General features: G+C 41.0%; 1 protein-coding gene across 1 annotated transcript in view; it reads right to left on the minus strand.

Annotated features, from left to right (window-relative positions):
- Positions 1-3,802: 3,802 nt before the first annotated feature.
- Positions 3,803-14,368, minus strand: part of LOC129476874 (uncharacterized) — a 322,482-nt gene continuing 311,916 nt past the window's right edge. The window contains exon 7 of the mRNA XM_063642394.1: positions 3,803-4,768. Coding sequence (XP_063498464.1) covers positions 4,633-4,768 — 136 coding nt within the window. The 3' untranslated portion in view covers positions 3,803-4,632. The remainder of the gene's footprint in view (positions 4,769-14,368) is intronic.

The following is a 14,368-nucleotide window of genomic DNA, read 5'->3' on the forward strand; positions in this document are numbered from 1 at the left end:
GCTTGAGTAGGTCAAGGCTACAATTAGTTATAATCATACCATTGCACTCCAGCCTGGGTGATAAGGAAAGATGCTGTCTCTAAAATGCACACACACACAATTCAACATGTTAAAAAAATATGGGATGCCACTGAAGCAGTACTCATGGGGAAATTTATAGCACAAAATATCTATACTCAAAAATAGACAGGTCTCAAGTCAATGATCTTATCTTCTTAAGAAACTAGAAAAGAAAGAGCCAATAGAAACCAAAATAATAATCATCATCATCAAAGTGGAAAATAATACAAGTAGAAAATAGAAATATAATAGAGAAAATCAGTGAAATCAAAAACGATACCTTGAGAAAATTAGTAAAATCAGTAACCTGTAAAAGACTGATTTTTAGAAGTGAGAGAGGGAGGAAGATGCAAATCACCAATATCAGGAATGAGAAATGTGACATCACTAGAGATCCTACAGATATGAAAAGAACAATAAGAGAATATCATAAACAACTTTGCACCAAGAAATTGGACAACTTAGATGAAATGGTAAATTTCTAGAAGGACACTACCAGATTTTACTAAATAAGAAATAGATAAATTGAATACCCCAAAATTTATCAAAGAAATTCAATTTGTAGTTGAAAAACTTTTCACAATGAAACCTTCAGGCCCAGAAGGCTTCACATCTGAGTTCCTCAAATATCTAAGGAAAACCAATAAGAGCTCTATACAAACTCTTCCAGGAAATTGAAGAGAAGGACATACTTCTTAACTCATTTAATTCAGTCATCATTATTCTCATACTACAATCAAAGACATAACATTTAAAAACCAACAGTCAATATCCCTCATGAACATAATAATCAAGTGTAATTTATCTCAGGAAGGCAAAGTTGCTTTGGCACTCAAAAATCAATCCCTGTAATTCAACTTATGAACACACTAAACACGAAACCATATGATAATCTTGCAGAAAAGGCATTTGGCAAAATCCAACATGCATTCATAATTTTTAAAAATATCACCAAACTAAGAAAAAGAATCTCCTCAGCCTGATACAAGACATTTATGAAAATGATAAAGCTAACCCCATACCTAAAGGTAAGAGACTGAGTGATGTCCATCTGAATTCAGAAACAAGGCAAGGATGTCTGCTCTCATCCCTCTATTCAACATTGCATTTGAGGTTCTAGCCAGTGCAATAAAAAAAGAAAAGAAAAGAAAAGAAAGGAAGGAAGGAAGAAAGGAAGAAAGAAAGAAAGAAAGAAAGAAAGAAAGAAAGAAAGAAAGAAAGAAAGAAAGAAAGGAAAGAGAGAGAAAGAGAGAAAGAAAGAAAGAGAAAAAGGAAAGAAGAAATTAACATCCTGGTTGGAAAATTGGGAGCTAAGTAGCATTTCTTATGAGATGACATGACCACCTATCTAGGAAATCTCGTGGAATCTATAAAGATACTACTGGAAGTGAATTGAGCGAGATTGCGGAATATGAGAACGATATTGTTTTGGAATGAATTGTGTCAGCCTAAAATGTATACGTTGAAGTCCTAATCTCAGTACCTCAGAATGTAACCATATATAAAAATAAAAACTTTAATGAGATATTAAGCTAAAATAAGAAAGAGCTCAGAAGAAATCAACACTGAGCTCATCTTAATCTTGGATTTCTCCAGAATGGGGAGGTGAGAAAATAAATGTCTAATGTTTAAGCCACTCAGTCTGTGTGGTATTTTCTTATAGAACCCTTAGCAAGCTAATACAACATACATAAAGCATTTGTATTTCTCTATTCTAACAACAAACAATCAGAATTTGAAGTTAAAAAAGTAAGACCACCTACCATAGATCAAAATAGAAAATGAAATGCTTAGAAATAAATTTGAGAAATGTGTAAAAACTGTACCTTGAGAACCACAAAACATGCAGAGAAAAAAATATAGCAGAATTAAATAAATAGAGAGCTACAGGATGTTCATGGATCAGAAGACTTAGAATTGTTGAGATAACGGTTCTCCCCAAAGTGATCTACAGACTCAACGCACTCCCAGTCAAAAGCCTAGCTGGCTTTCTTTTTTTGAAGAAATTTAAAAAGCTGATTCTCCAACTCACATGGAATGTGAGACATAGCCAAACAACTCTGTAAAAGCACAATTTGTAAACATATGTGCTGATAAATTAGGCTTCTTCAACATTTGAAACTTGTTCTTCAGAAGACACTGTTAGGAGAATGCAAATATAAGCCACAGGCTGGAAAAAAATTGAAAATAGTATCTGATTTAAAAAAAGTACCCAGAACTTTCAAAACTCAATAATAACAGAATAATCCAATAAAAATAAAAATGTATGAATGAACACTTCATCAAAGTGACAGACAGGTGGCAGATAAGCACCTGAAAAAGATCCTCAACATCATTACTCATTATAAACATGCAAATTTAAACCATAATGCAATTAGACACCTATAAGAATGGCTCGTGTGAAACTGAGACATTGGTCATACCAAGCACTGGCAGTGACACAGGGCCCTTGGAACTCTCCCACCTTCTGTTTAGAATATGAAATTAAGGGCCGGGCGCAGTGGCTCACGCCTGTAATCCCAGCACTTAGGGAGGCCGAGGCGGGCGGATCACGAGGTCAGGAGATCCTGGCTAAAACGGTGAAACCCTGTCTCTACTAAAAATACAAAAAATTAGCTGGGAATGGTGGCGGGCGCCTGTAGGCCCAGCTACCCAGGAGGCTGAGATAGGAGAATGGTGTGAACCCGGGAGGCAGAGCTTGCAGTGAGCTGAGATCATGCCGCTGCACTCCAGCCTGGGTGACAGAGTGAGACTGTCTCAAAAAGAAAAAAAAAAAAAAGAATATGAAATTAAGACCTCATTTTAACTTAATTACAGTACTTTTAGAAACAGGCAGTTTCTTTAAAAAGTCAGGAAACAACAGGTTCTAGAGAGGATGTGGAGAAATAGGAACACTTTTATACTGTTGGTGGGACTGTAAACTAGTTCAACCATTGTGGAAGTCAGTGTGGCGATTCCTCAGGGATCTAGAACTAGAAATACCATTTGACCCAGCCATCCCATTACTGGGTATATACCCAAAGGACTATAAATCATGCTGCTATAAAGACACAGGCACACGTATGTTTATTGCGGCCCTATTCACAATAGCAAAGACTTGGAACCAACCCAAATGTCCAACAACGATAGACTGGATTAAGAAAATGTGGCACATATACACCATGGAATACTATGCAGCCACAAAAAATGATGAGTTCGTGTCCTTTGTAGGGACATGGATGAAGCTGGAAACCATCATTCTCAGTAAACTATTGCAAGAACAAAAAACCAAACACCGCATGTTCTCACTCATAGGTGGGAATTGAACAATGAGAACTCATGGACACAGGAAGGGGAACATCACACTCTGGGGACTGTTGTGGGGTGGGGAGAGGGGGGAGAGACAGCATTAGGAGATATACCTAATGCTAAATGACGAGTTAATGGGTGCAGCACACCAACATGGCACATGTATACATATGTAACAAACCTACACTTTGTGCACATGTACCCTAAAACTTAAAGTATAATAATAATAAAATTAAATTTTAAAAAAGTTAAACATGCACCCATTTTACGACCCAGCCATTCCACTTGTAAGTATTCCCCAAGAGAATTGAAAGCATATGTCCACACAAAGAATTATCCATGATAGCTTATAACATCTTTATTTATAATAGCCACAACTAAACCACCCACATGCCCACCAACAGGTGACTGGAATAACAAATTGTGCTATATTATAATAATATGGTAGAATCCTACTAGCAATAGAAGAATGAATTGTTGATATGTACAATAATATCTCAAAATAATAATGCTGTGTAAAGAAGTCAGAAAAAGTGAATATATACCTTATATTTCCACTTACATAAATGCCTAGAAATTGTAAATGAATCTCTAGTGACAGGAAGCTGATCTGGATGGTTGGGGTAAGAGCAGGGACCAGGCCTTACAGAGCAGCATAAAGAAGGTTCGAGGGCTGTGTCCATTGTCTTGATTGTGCTGATGGCTTCACAGGTATATACAGATGTTTCATTAGTCAACTTGTACACTTTTTTTTTTTTTTTTTTGAGACAGAGTCTTGCTCTGTCACCCAGGCTGGAGTGCAGCGGTGCGATCTCAACTCACTGCAACCTCTGCCTCCCAGGTTCAAGCGATTCTCCTGCCTCAGCATCTCCAGTAGCTGGGATTACAAGCGCTTGCCACCACGCTCAGCTAAGTTTTGTATTTTTTTTTAGTAGAGACGGGGTTTCACCACGTTGGTCAGGCTGGTCTTGAACTCCAGGCATGAAGTGATCCACCCACCTCGGCCTCCCAAAGTGCTAGGATTACAGGTGCAAGTCACTGTGCCCGGCAAATTGTACACTTTTAAGGGGTGGAGTTTATTGTGTGTCAATCTTATAACCCAATGATACTGTTAAAAAAGTGTGATAGTACATTTTTCCAATTTTAATATCTACAACAACAAATTGTCATCAACTGGTCATTCAAACTGGCAGTGGCATCTTTTTGGTGTGTCCCCACCATGCTTCCAGCACCTCCTACTGCAGGCTCATCTCATTCATCCCCTGGCCCAGCCCAGCCCTTAAATCAGCCATTTCTCCAAAGAATGCTCTTTCCTTTCATTGTAGAATGGGATTCAGAAACCAAGGCCTGGGCACGTGGCATGCTCATTGCTTTAGGTTGTCTGAGCTTCCAGGTCCTCTTAGCAGACAAAGCCAGGAATCTATGTAAGAAACACAAACACAGGAACACTCATCTGTATCTGCTCCCTCAGCAAGCTGGTGATCTATCTAAGTATATTAAAAACTATGAGTTCATACTAATACCTCCAATACCAGTTCAACATGCAGGGTTTGTATATAATTTCTTCAAGAAAATGCTCACCTTCGAGCCATTCTATTAAATGAAAGACCAGCATCAAGAAGGTGGCTTAAGCCCACAAAGCCAAGGGCACATAAAAAATAAAGGGCTGGCTCGCAGGCCTATGGACCGGGGCACCCCCACCGAGACCAATTCTGCTGTTCTTGCTCTGTGTCTGCAGATCCACAGAGCATCCTGCTAACCCCCTTCCGGATTTTCTTTCTAATTCCACATACGCAATGCTTTCGAGGCCTATGATATGGAAGAGTCTTTGCTGGCCATTGAAGTTTAAAGAGGTGATTAAGGAGACCAGACTTCATCCTTAAGAAACCTGCCAAATAGGGGGAATAGGAGACACATATACTACAAACATACACACGCACACACACACACATAGGCACACCCCTCTAAAATAAAGCAGTGTATGCTAAGAACCAGGGAGGAAGGTGTTGACTTTGTGGCTCAAGGTGGCACTGAATGAGATGATTTCTGCAAATCATTTGGTTCAGTGCCTAACACAGGGTAAGCACTCAATAAACAATACCTGTTTTGTGGTAAGAAGTGGAAAACCTAGCCCAGGCGCCTCTAGAGCGTCTCATCTCACAATGAAGAATGCAACATCAAATCCACCAGAGAGGCTGGGGAGCCTTGGCGTTCTCTCCAGGCTCACAAGACTAAAAAGGCAAAATAAATTTCACGCAATCAAATGTAATCAGCAGCTCTTCTTGTGAAATCCAGGGTCTTGCGTCTTCCTCCTGGCAGGTTCTCCTCTGACTCATCTCTTCCCTCTCCCTGTTATCCAAGGCCCCCCATCCCCGCGTAGGAGTCACTGCCATGTGTCCCCCCAAGTGATGGTTTCAGGGCCCCTCGAAGCAAGAACGCATCCTCTCCTGCTTTTTCCTGTCCAGGTTAGAGGAGGAAAGTGAGTATATTCAGTCTGGAAGCTGAGCACCTGTCCTTTGTATTAAATACCTATGCCAGGCCAAAGTTCTGATTCCTGGCTCAGAGCAGGTTTGGATGGGAGAGAGAGGGAAACGCTACAAAGGCAGGGAGGTGGAGGGGCCTCAGGACAGAGGTACAGTGGGAAAGCATGGCAAATGGAAAAGCACTTACTGATCATCCTGTGAATAAATGAACACAAGGAGCCAGGAAAAAATGCAGGCGTGCATCCGCGAATGAATGTGTAATCCACACATGATGGTTCTTACCCCACCTGCTAAACCTGAATCCCTTCCAAGATGTCTCAGACTTGCCTAGGTGTCCCTGTCATATTCGTGAGTGCTGCCTCCAATGGCCTCTGGGACCTACTCCTGCTCGGGACATGGTCCTGCTGGGCCCCACTGTCCCCTCCCCACCCCAGGGACTCTGACACCCAGCACAGTGCTGCAGGGTGCATGCTCTGCCCACAGCCACAGAGCGCATCTCTCGTCCTCTTGGCATTTCCACCATCACCCACATCCTGCTGCAAGCTTGGGGTCTGGGGCCTCCAGCGTCTCCAGCGTCCCACAGCCTTTTTACAATGGAGTTTTTGCTTTTCTGTCCACAGCTCATGATAACGAGGGGAGCTGAGTCTGAAGCAGCTGCTGAGGGAAGTCCTCCCGATGGTCCCTGACTTAGGATGGCTCCACTAACAACTTTTTCATTTTTCAACCTTACAATGGGGTGAAAGCAATGGCAATTCAGTAGACACCATCATTCTAGTTTTGCATGGTGATCTTTTCCTGGGCTACGGATATGCAGTATCATACTCTTACTATAAAAAAGGACTTGTGTTAGCTGCTTTTTCCCCACTGTAGGCTAATGTAAGTGCCTGAGCACACTTGTGCTGAGCTATGGTGTCCTGTAAGTCAGGTGTATTAAATGCAGTGTCGACTTTTGGTATTTTCGGTGCAATTGGCATATTGGGATGGTGCCCCACTGTAAGCTGGGGGGCATCTGTAAAGCTGAATGCTGCAGAGAAAACAATAGGATGAGAGTGTGAGATCACGACTGTGCCCACAGTCTCTGGTGGGAATCAGGACAAGGGCATGAACAGGGAAGGGAACGGCATGAAGCAACACAGGATCCCACAGTCACAGTCTCTGGCGGGAATCAGGACAAGGGCATGAACAGGGAAGGGAACCGCATGAAGCAACAGAGGATCCCACAGTCCGTTCTGCAGCCCATCCCTCGGGGTCAGAGAAGAGGGCTTGTCACAAAAATAGCCTGGACAGAGAGCTGGGAAACCAGATTTGAATCCCAGTTTTGCCTCCAGCTCATTAGCAAAGTAAGAAAAACATCATCAAACCGCATTTGAATTTTCACAAAATTGACAGTGCTTCTAACCAGCAAAACAATAGCAAAGCCATATATCTGTGATTTGCAGCAATTTATTGAGTTAGTTCGTTAGTTACTTATTCATTCATCACAGACGGCTTTGAGAATCTGATGACAGCTCTAAGCCCACTCTCCAGACAAACGCCTGCGTGGACAGCCCCATGACATCTTGCATCCAATTGCTGGTTAAGCGTTAAAGGTCCCTAACATACATTCATTTAGAACTTTCCATTGTTCAAAGTGCTTTCACGCCTGTTATTTTATCTTACCCTTTTCTTGAGATCGAATAAACAAATTCAGTAATGAGAACATTTGTGCTGAGCTATGGTGTCCTTAAGTCCTAAAACCCTACCCTGATTCAGGTGTCTAAACTGTAACAAAGCACATACTGCTACCAACCGCAAGATTCTGAGGCCTAGGAAATCGTGGATTACCTAAAAACTTCACCTTGTATTTCATAATCCAAACATCAGGGCTGAAGGAAGAAAACATAGAAGACAGGGTAGGGAGAAGTTTTGATGTGGTTCTTCATCTCAAAACTACTAACAGTAGAAGGTTTTGAAAACAATAGAGCCCTCCCCAGACCCCGTCCAGTAGCGTTGACCACCCATAACCAGCAGGTGGATTTCTGCTGAACTTCAGAAGAGAGGCTGGCCTCTGGTAATCACGGGCAAGAGAGGAAAATCCTTCCATGGCAGACGGTTTGGCCTTGGGAGTCCCAGGATCTCCTGGCACCCCCACCACAGCTCAGCAAGGGGCCTGCAGGAGGAGGCAGGGGCTGAGGGACTCATTAGCACCCCAGAGGAAGGGGCGGCTCCTCGGAGACAGGCCATGAGCAATTACAGGGTGGCCGGGATGAATCAAAGGGGAATGATGATGGATTCCCCTCATATCGGGAGCAATCAGCATAATTTATCTCCAAATCAGCAGCGAGACGTGGAGGCAGTGTGCCTGACGCATGGGCAGGCGGTGTGACAGAAATTGTTTTTTAAGTAGTTGCCCTCTGAAAATATTACCCTCTCCCTGACACTGGGTATAATGAGACCTTGATTATCTGTCAGGCCTGTGAAATTAGGAGTGGTTATCGAGGATATGGGAGCCAGTGGAAGCTACCCCTTTCCAAAGTGCTCTCATTTTTTTTCCTCTCTGTAGCATCGCCCTTTGTTCTTATTCATGCCCTTCCTGCTTTCTTTTGGACTTTCTCTGTTGCCTGCCCTTGTGAGAAGCAACGTGCCCTTTCCTGCACCCACCATGCAGTGCTGGGGGTGAAGTCAGTGCACACAGAGTGGCAAATCCTGAGAAGTAATAAGGCCGTTATGGATGCCAAACAGTCCTCTGATAACACTTGAGGAAGGCAGTTCCTCGGAGAGCCATTTCTCTTTGCTAAGTTCTATCCATATTTCCGATTTTGTTCTAATTCGAGGAAAACAGAGATGGAACCGGCTGAGACTGATAGGGAACTGGCCGTCCCTTTCCCAATACATGTTATTCACTTATGGAAAAAAATGATAAGGAAAAGAGTGGACAATATGCTTTCCTCTTCCAGGGAGCAGACCCTTTTGCTGTGAGTCCCTGGAGGAAGTCTGTGAAATGCAAGGGGGTGGGTGGAGAGCCAGGTAGCAGGAAAGACCACGGAGGCTGAGTGCTCCCTGCTCTGAATTCCTTCTCACTGCACCACTGGCCTGGGGTCAGACATCTGCGAGTGTCATCTTTTATTACCTCAGGTTCATTGCTCCATCTCAACAGTGACTTCTAGAGGTTAGAGACCTGCCCGTGAATCTTGACACAGCGGTACTGTTCTAGGCTGGTGAGGAAATTTCGCTTTGCTTAAAATTGGGCATTCATTCATTCATTTCTTCAATAAATATTCAGTACTAACTTTAGGCAGGGAGACTGGAGGAATAAAAAGATACATCTAAAACAAATCCTGCCATTGAGAAACCTAAATGAATAGTTGATAGAAAGATCAAATTAAATGAAAGATGGTGCTTTGCAATTGCCAATGTCGTAAAGGTGAGATGTTGTTGTTTTACTTCTCCGGTTCCCCAAATGGCAATTGATGTTTTGCATGTAGACTGTGCTCAGTGTTTGCTAATTGATTAAGCTCTACTGACTTTGGCAGAAAGCCTTAAAATGTTTTCTGGCAGCAAAGGAAAAAATATGTTTATCTACAAAGGAGAGATTTAAAATTCCATTGTATCAAAACCAGTGACAATGCCTTAAGACTTGCATTCTATTTCCCAAATAATCCTATGGTGTTGAAGGACTTTCTCTAGTTGTCGAAAGCATCACTCAGGAGAAAGAGCAGCAGTGTCTGGAATACTAAGTGGGCACGAAGGCAGCTCTCCAGCAAGCCGCTCTGAGCTGCTGCTGGGCCAGAGACGGCAGCCAAGACTCCAGCCCCAAAGGAAGGAGCTGCTTAACTCACTCCCTGGAAATCCACTGGAACTGAATAACGTTCTCCATCTGAAGCTGTTTGTTGTAATCGGCTGGAACGATTTGATAAATCTCTCATTACATCCCGAGAAACTATGACATCTATTCTACTATCAGCCAATTGAAATGGCAAACATAACAGGACCTTGGCTCTTCCTGAACAGTCTGGCACCGTTGTGGGACAGAAATTCCATCTCTCACGGAACGTTGTTGCTGCTTCATGGCAGGAGAGAGTGGGAATGTGGGGCTGGTGTGACGATGGAGGGAGCCCTTTCCAGGCATCCTCAGCTGCTAGCGCTGCTGGGAGAAACTAAAGCATCTGTCCATTTGCTTCTTTTATTTGTCACGGCTAGACTGGATTTGAAAATAGAACTCCCTGAGCAATGAGAACACTTGGACACAGGGAGGGGAACATCACACACCGGGGCCTATCAGGGGGTGGGGGGCAAGGGGAGGGAGAGCATTAGGTATTTGTCCTAATGCATGTGGGGCTTAAAACCTAGACGATGGGTTGACAGGTGCAGCAAACCACCATGGCACATTTATACCTATGTAACAAACCTGCACGTTCTGCATACGTATCCCAGAACTTAAAGTAAAATACTAAATAAATAAATAAATAGAAAATGGAACTCTCTTTTTCTCCAATTTTATTGAGGCACACATGACAAATAAAAATTGTGTCTATTTAAGATGTATAATATGATGTTTTGATATACCTGTACATTGTGAAATGATTACCACAATCATGGTAATTAATATATCCATCACCTCACTTAGTTACCTTTTTTTCCATTGGTGAGAACAGTTAAGATCTACTTGCCTATCAAATTTCAGGTGTGCAGTGCAGCATTGCTAACTGTGGTCCCACGCTGTCCCAGAAGTTATTCATCCTGCATAACTGAAACTTTGCACCCGTTACCTGAATATCCACATTCCGCACCCCACCCCCCACACTCTGCTCAGCCCCTGGACACCACCATTCTACTCTCTGGTTTTATGAGTTCAGCTTCTGTAGATTCCACATATAAGTGAGATCACGCAGTATTTGTCTTCCTGTGTCTGGCTTATTTCCCTGAACATCATGCTCTCCAGAGTCATCCATGTTACAGCATGTGACAGGATTTCCTTCTTTTTTAAGGCTAAATAGTATTCCATTGTGTATACATACCACATTCTCCTTATCCATTCATCCATTGATGACACTTAGATTGATTCCACATCTTGGCTGCTGTGGATAGTGTTGCAGTAAATGCAGGAGTGCAGACAGCTCTTTGACACACTGATGTCATTTCCTTTCAGTATACACCCTCCAGTGAGGTTACTGGATCACATGGTCACTCTGTTTTTCATTTTTTGAGGAACCTCCATACTGTTTTCCATAACAGCTGTACCAATGTACACCCCCACCACAGTGTACAAAGATTTCCTTTTCTCCACACCCTCATCAACATTTATTATCTTTCATCTTTTTATAATAGCCATCCTAATGGATGTGAGGATAGCTCGCTGGGGCTCTGATTTGCGTTTCTCTGATGATTCGTGATGCTGAGCATGTTTTCGTATACCTGTTGTCCATTTGTTTGGAGAAATGTCTATTCAGGTCCTTTGCCTAGTTTCCAATCCACTTTTTGTGTTTTTTGGTTCTGTTTTCCTTCGGGTTTTGCTATTGATCTGAGTTCCTTATCTGTTCTGAATATGAGCCCCTTGTCAGATGAACAGTTTGCAAGTATTAATTTCTCTCAGCCTATAGGTTGTTGTCACTTCACTCTGTTCATCATCCTCTTTCTTGTGCAGCAGCTTTTCGGTTTGATACAACCCCACTCATCTATGTTTGCTTTTGTTATCTGTGCTTCTGTTGTCCTATTTTTAAAAAACACTGCCTGGACCAATCAAGGAGCTTTTTCCCTATGTTGTCTTCTAGTAGTTTTACAGTTTCACATCTTACATTTACATCTTTAATCATTTTTGGGCTGATTTTATTAAGTGTGAGATAAAAATCTAATTTCTGCATGGGATTGTTCAGTTTTCCCAGGACTGTTTGTTGAAAACACTATCCTTTACCACTGTGTTCTTGGCACCCTTTTTGAAGATTACTTGACTGTAGGTGCATGAATTTATTTCTGGGCTGTCTATTCTATTCCATTAGTCTGTATGACTGCTTTTATGCTAGCATCATGCTGTTTTAATTACTGCCATTGATAATATATTTTAAAATCAAAAAGTGTGATGCCTTCAGTTTCGTTCTTGCTCAAGATTGCTTTGGCTATCTGTAGTCCTTTGTGGTTCCATTTGAATTTTAGGATTGCTTTTCTATTTCCGTGAAAAATGTCATTGGAATTTTGATAGGGATTGCATTAAATCTTAAGATTCCTTTGGGTAGAACGGACATTTAACAACATTAATTCAATTTGTGAGCACAGAATATATTTTCATTTATTTGTGTCTTTCTTTCTTCAATGTCTTATAATTTGCAGTGTACAGATATTTCAGCTCCTTAGCTAAATTTATTCCTAAGTATTTTATTCCTTTGGATGCTATTGTAAATGAGATTGTTTTCAGATAGTTTATTGTTATTGTCTAGAAATGTAACTGACTTTTGTATGCTAATTTTGCATCCTTAAACTTGGCTTATCTCATTTATTAACTCTTACCGTTTTTTGGTGGAGTCTTTAGGGTTTTCTATATGTAAGGTCATATCATCCGCAAACAGAGAAAATGTGACTTCTGCTTTTGCAATTTGGGTGGCTTTCATTTCTTCCTCTTGCCTAATTGCTCCAGTATTATGTTGAATAGAAGTGGTGAGAGTGGACAACCTTATCTTGTTCCTAATCTTAGAGGAAAAGTTTCCAGCTTTTCACTGATGAGTGTGATGTTAGCTGTGGGCTTGTCATACATGGCCTTTATTATGTTGAGATACAGTCTTCTACACCTGATTTGTTGAGGGTTTTTATAATAAAAGAGCATTAAATTTTGTCAAATCCTTTTTTCCATTGATTGAAATGATTATATGATTTTTGTCCTTTATTCTATAAATGTGACATATCACCTTTATTGACCTGCATGTGCGGAACCGTTCTTAAACCCTAGGGAGAAATCCCACTTGATTATGAGGTATGACACTCTTAATGCATTGTTGGATTTGGTTTGCTAGTTTTTGTTGGGGGTTTTTGAATCTATATTCATCAAGCATATTGTCCTTTAATTTTTTTTTCTAGTGTCCTTGTCTGGCATTGGTATTTGGATATTGCTGGTTTTGTAAAATGAGTTTAGAAGTATTTCCTCTTCTTCAACTTTTTGGAAGAGTTTGAGAAGGATTGGTGTTAATTCTTCTTTAAATGTTTTGTAGAAGTCACCCATGAAGCCATCTAGACCTGGATTTTTCTTTGTTGGGAGGTTTGGGAGTACTGATTCAATCTCTTTATTGGTTATTGGCCTGTTCAGATTTTCTATTTCTTCATGATTCAGTCTTGGTAAGTCATATGTTTCTAGGAATTTATTCATTTCTTCTAAATTCTCTAATTTGTTGGCATGTAATTGTTCATAGTAGTCTCTTATGATCCTTTGTATTTCTGTGGTAGCTGTTATAATGTCTTCTCTTTCATTTATAATTTTGTTTATTTGCATCATCTTCTTTTCTTGGTTAGTCTAGCTAAGGGTTTGTCCATCCTGTTTATCTTTTAAAAAGAGCAAATACTGGCCGGGCACTGTGGCTCATGCCTGTAATCCCAGCACTTTGGGAGGCCAAGACAGGCAGATCACGAGGTCAGGAGTTTGAGACCAGCCTGGCCAACATGGTGAAATCCCATCTCTACTAAAACTACAAGAGAAAAAAAATTAGCCAGGCATGGTGACGCATGCCTGTAGTCCCAGCTACTTGGGAGGCTGAGGCAGGAGAATCACTTGAACCCAGGAGGCAGAGGTTGCAGTGAGCTGAGGTTGTGCCACTGCACTCCAGCCTGGGTAACAGTGAGACTCCATCTCAAAAACAAACAAACAAACAAACAACAACAACAACAACAACAAAAAACACACACACAAGTACTAATGTTGTTGATTTTCTTCTATTGTTTTTCAAGTCTCTATTTCATTTATTCCTGCCCTGATCTTTCTTGTTTTCTTCTTTCTCCTAACTTTGGCCTGACTTTGCTCTTCTTTTTCTAGTTCTTGGAGGTCTAATGTTAGGTTGTTTATTTGAGATCCTTCTTTTTTTCTTACCATAGACATTTATCATTATAAACTTCCCTTTTCAAACTGTTTCTGCTTCATCCCACAAATTTTGGAATGTGTATTTCCATTTTCATTTGTCTTAAGGTATTTTTTAATTTCCATTTTTATTTCTTTTTTGATCCATTGGCCAGGAGTATGTTGTTTGATTTTTACATACTTGTTAATTTTCTAGTTTTCTTCCTGTCTTTGATTTGTAGTTTTATACCACTGTGATTATGAAAGATACTTGATATGATCTCAGTCTTCTTAAACTTGTTGAGACTTGTTTTATGACCCAACATATGCTCTATCCTGGAGAATATTCCATGTACACTTGAGAAGAATGTGTATTCTACTGTTCGATTAAATGTTATGTATAGTCTGTTAGTTTCATTTGGTCCATAGTGTTGTTCAAGATCACTGTTTCTTTATTGACTTTCTGTCTGGATGATCTATCCATTGTTGAAAGTGGGGTTTTGAAGTCTGCTACTATCATAGCATT

The sequence above is a fragment of the Symphalangus syndactylus genome, chromosome 6, assembly GCF_028878055.3.
Source record: "Symphalangus syndactylus isolate Jambi chromosome 6, NHGRI_mSymSyn1-v2.1_pri, whole genome shotgun sequence".
NCBI lineage: Eukaryota > Metazoa > Chordata > Mammalia > Primates > Hylobatidae > Symphalangus > Symphalangus syndactylus.